The following is a 4,224-nucleotide window of genomic DNA, read 5'->3' on the forward strand; positions in this document are numbered from 1 at the left end:
ATAATTAATAAATGTCGTATTAGACCTAATTAACCAAAGGAAATTATTCCACCCCAAAGTGGTGATATGACTAGAATTTGTAGCATAATCTAAAGCATATGTAAACAATTAAGTATTCGACATTCTCAAATATTTACCAAAAGGATTTTGTAAATGCTTATTAGAAGCGGGTATAGATTAGCACAGTGTTCAATTAAGATTTAATCGCATTCTAAATATTTTACAAAACCCACGTCGCGATAGGCGACTCGTAACTTTTGGAATTTAATTAAGTAGAAAGTCAGAAGCCATTCCTGGTTGTCATAATTTGCAATGGAAGCCTGTTTGTAAGGCCATATTTATGGAACCGATAGACATTCCCTCAACAAAAAACCTTATCAATTCAAGAACGATTAATCACGCCCAAGTTTTCTCTTTTGTCTCTCCCTTGTACGACCCCAGACAAATATCCAACTGTTGGAGCGTTGATAACGGCCATGAGAGCTATTTCAAACGACAAATCCATTGTTCCTGGCAGTTGGTTCCGCTGCTGACAACACAAATTGTTATCAAATAAATGTTGAATAATTATAAATTAAGCGACCTACAGGTGTTTAACGGCTGAAATTAACGTCAGGCATTCGTCGGGCATTTCTCTGTTGCGTGTTGAATAGGCTCCAATTATACATATCAGCAGGCACATTGCGTATTTGTTTTGTAAGTAGTTAATCCGCTTCTTGATTTATTGGATGGTAAATTTTAATCTATATTGTGTATGTGGTATTGTGCATGTATGTGTTTCTTTAGTAAATATCCTTTCTTGAATTGTATGTCCTTTAAAATATACTAGCGCTTTGTTATCCTGTTTTAATATAATTATTGATCAGCGCACAAAGGAAAAAATAATTACAAAGTATGACGAGTAAAACACTTGAACATATATCACAAGATTTTAAATATACATCAAAATATTATTGAATATAGCAAAGTTTTACACGCCATAACAAGGTTTTAATTATTTCAAATAAATCCATTTCAACACAAAGCGTTATTATTGAAATGAAATGAAGAAAGATATAATTATGTTATTTATAAAGGGAAGATAATGTCAAAGATTAACATTGACATAGTAAGTATCCATTTAAATTAGCGAGATTTGTAGGTATCTATATTACTTTACAAAGGAACACTCTTGACATAATAAATATACTAGTATGTAGTCAATAATTAACATATAAAAATTAAGAATTGTAAATTAAAATACCCATTGTAATGCCCCTCAGTTTAATGCAGAGAGTTGCTGTAACATTAAACATCAACACTGTAATATACACGACTGAGTGTTTTTGTTGTGAAAATTGGCGTCATTTCCGATACTGCTTCATGACTATAAAATAGGAATTTTAGCACACATCTCTATTTATCAAAAATTTTCACCGAAGATCCGCATTGTTTTCACGGTAAGAAAAAATTGTAAAAATACGCCTGTCTTGTACTAAAATTGAATTAACTGTAAATACAATATTATCAACCGAATAGCTCGTTGAAACAGATTGCATAATTAAAGAAAACGGATTAATAGAAGTTTCACAAGGGAATGCTCCAAGTTTTATTTGAAATGATTTTCTTTAATTTCAGTCATCATGGAGAGAGCTAATATAACCAACAGTATGTACAGTGCTTCAGACAACAGCAGTATATCTAGTGTATTGAGCAATAGCACTGCTGGAAATTCAATTATCGTTTTGCGGAATGAAGTCATTGTAGAGAAAATAAACGATTCTGTGTTCGATAAAGTCTACATCCCAAGCTTTATCTACACAGTTGTTATGCTTGTTATAGGATGCCTAGGAAATGCCATTGTCTTCTACATTTACTTTACAAGATGGAGAAAAACCACGTCGCGGGTTTTTATCTTAGCACTTGCTGCATTTGACTTGATAAACAGTTGCATTACAGCCCCAACGGAACTCTATTTCATGCTTCGATGGTTTCAAACAACTAATGGAGTTTTGTGCAAGTTTTCCCGATTTTTGACTTTCATGATGAACAACTGTTCATCCTTTACTTTGCTGGGTATTGCAGTGGACCGTTACATAAGTATCTGCCGACCACTTAAAACTCAGATGTCCACAAAAACAGCTAAGATTATTGTTTTCGTTGGTGCATTTTTCGCTATTGTTTTTGCTTGGCCTAGTTTAGTTGTCTATGGCATACAATCAGTTCAGGTACCAGTAGCCCCCAGGACATACGTAATTGGTCATATGTGCTTGATTGAGGATTCTTTTGTAAAAACTGACTACCCTTTAGCATTCGTGATTGTTCTCTTAACAGGTAATCTGTTAATTGATCTAATTCTCATCATAACCTACAGTCTAATTGCCATCCAGGTTATAAAGAGGGGATCATCATTTTTATGCCAAACACCTACAGAATCAAGGAAGTACAGTCAAAGTACAAGTCATTCTCACACGGAGGATGTCTTCCTGGACGACAATAGTTCTGGAAGGAGTCCCTCTATACTGAAGAAATTCTCCAATAAATATGGCAACAGCCAAGAAAATTCCGACACTGAGGCAGAAATGAAAAGCTTGAATTCCAGTACAAAAAGATCTCTTAAAAAGACAGACAGCAACAGTGGCAACAAAGCAGCTGAGAAACGTGCAAAATTTAAAAGACAAAGATCAATGTCAATCCAAAGCGAGGAGGCCAGAAGGGCCCGGATGATCAAGATCACCCTGATGTTGTTCTTGGTCACGCTGCTCTTCATGCTTTCCTTTATACCGTTTTGCGTCATCGTTATTATAAGATATGTGCAGCCTTCTTATTACACATCCCTTTCCTACACAGGGAAAGCTTTCTATCAGTTTATTCTGAGATCATACCTTCTCAGTATGTCCCTAAACCCAGTCATCTACAGCTTCATGAGCGAAAAATTCAGAGAAGAATGTATAAAGTGCTTTCGGAAATTCGTTCGAGTCTTTAAATCTTAAAATGGAAAGACGTGAAATTTATACAGATCGACTTTGCTGTTTAGAGGAATGTTTATAACATTAATGACCAGAGATGTGTACAGTTTATTGAATGTTACCATATATGTATTCTAAAAGATAACTGAACGTGATTGCATTAAGGTATCCGTACGTAGTATATGTTCTATTAGTTTCAATCTAATACTTAGTATAAAGTTTTGATTGAAAACCCTTGTATTATATTGGGGAGAGAGAGAGAGGTGATCATATACTGCATTATGAACTCTTGTTGACTTTTTGGTAATTTTCTTGTCCGAAAATAATGAAAATCTGAAAATGTTTCATTTCTTTTCAATATTTTTTTGTTTTTCCAGAAAATATATTTTGTTTGCAATATCTATTGAAAAACTTTTACTTCCTAAATAAAATTTTATTTGTTATTTTCCTAATAAAGAAACTACATAAACTGATCTATATCTATTGACACAAAAGACCGTTATCCCAACTACTACTTTGTGATCCTAGATAAGAGGTTTTGTGACCTTATCGGATGTGGCTTCATCATGCTTTAGAAGGACAGATTTCCCGAAGTTATAATGTCATTTCCTCTATACACTCTGAAGAAAAAATTCTTGAGGATAAGATAAATAGGGTTATATTTTGAAAATACTTAAAGTGAAATGATCCATAAATTGATGTTTATTTGTGACTGAAGTTAAAAATGTTGTTAATCTATGTTAAAACGAAATATGGAGATAACGAACAATATTCAAGCTCAAAGTCCATGACAATACAAATCGAGAGCAGAACAAACACGGACCTCCAAAAACTTCAGAGGTGGGATCAGGTGCCATGGAGGAGTGAGCATCCCCTGCAGACGGGCCACGCCTACCGTGTGCTCCTTGTCATTATCGGGGAAAACAGAAAAATCCTTAGACAATTCAGTGTGTAAATTATGGCGTAACAAATGGAATGAAAAAGGGAATTTCTCAGGAAAAAACATATTTTTTCATATGCACATCGAAATATCATGTATTGCTTTAGCATGTTTTTTAACAAATGTTTCATAAACCTTTTTCATTCAAATAACTTGTCGGCCTCTGTAATATATATCCATTTATTTTTTTTTCTTGAAAAAGCATCTTTGAAGCTTAGAAGATGATATATGTCCTCTCAAGAATTAAGCAGGTTATTGGAAGTTAACTCCATTCTGATTTCTGTTTCAACTGTTCCAGTTCTTTCTAGTTTGCTTAAACATATAGACGCAAACAAT

The 4,224-nt window shown here is 33.9% G+C and overlaps 1 protein-coding gene across 1 annotated transcript; it reads left to right on the top strand.

Annotated features, from left to right (window-relative positions):
* Positions 1 to 1,638: 1,638 nt before the first annotated feature.
* On the top strand, positions 1,639 to 3,421 carry LOC133182838 (cholecystokinin receptor type A-like). Its single transcript, XM_061317687.1, has one exon. The coding sequence runs from the start codon at positions 1,650 to 1,652 to the stop codon at positions 2,970 to 2,972; it is 1,323 nt and encodes a 440-aa protein (XP_061173671.1). The 5' UTR covers positions 1,639 to 1,649; the 3' UTR covers positions 2,973 to 3,421.
* The last annotated feature ends 803 nt before the right edge of the window (positions 3,422 to 4,224 follow it).

Source organism: Saccostrea echinata, unplaced genomic scaffold (genome assembly GCF_033153115.1).
Source record: "Saccostrea echinata isolate AGI-Se365-2 ecotype Australia unplaced genomic scaffold, CSIRO_AGI_Sech_v1 ptg000001l, whole genome shotgun sequence".
In the NCBI taxonomy this organism is placed as follows: domain Eukaryota; kingdom Metazoa; phylum Mollusca; class Bivalvia; order Ostreida; family Ostreidae; genus Saccostrea; species Saccostrea echinata.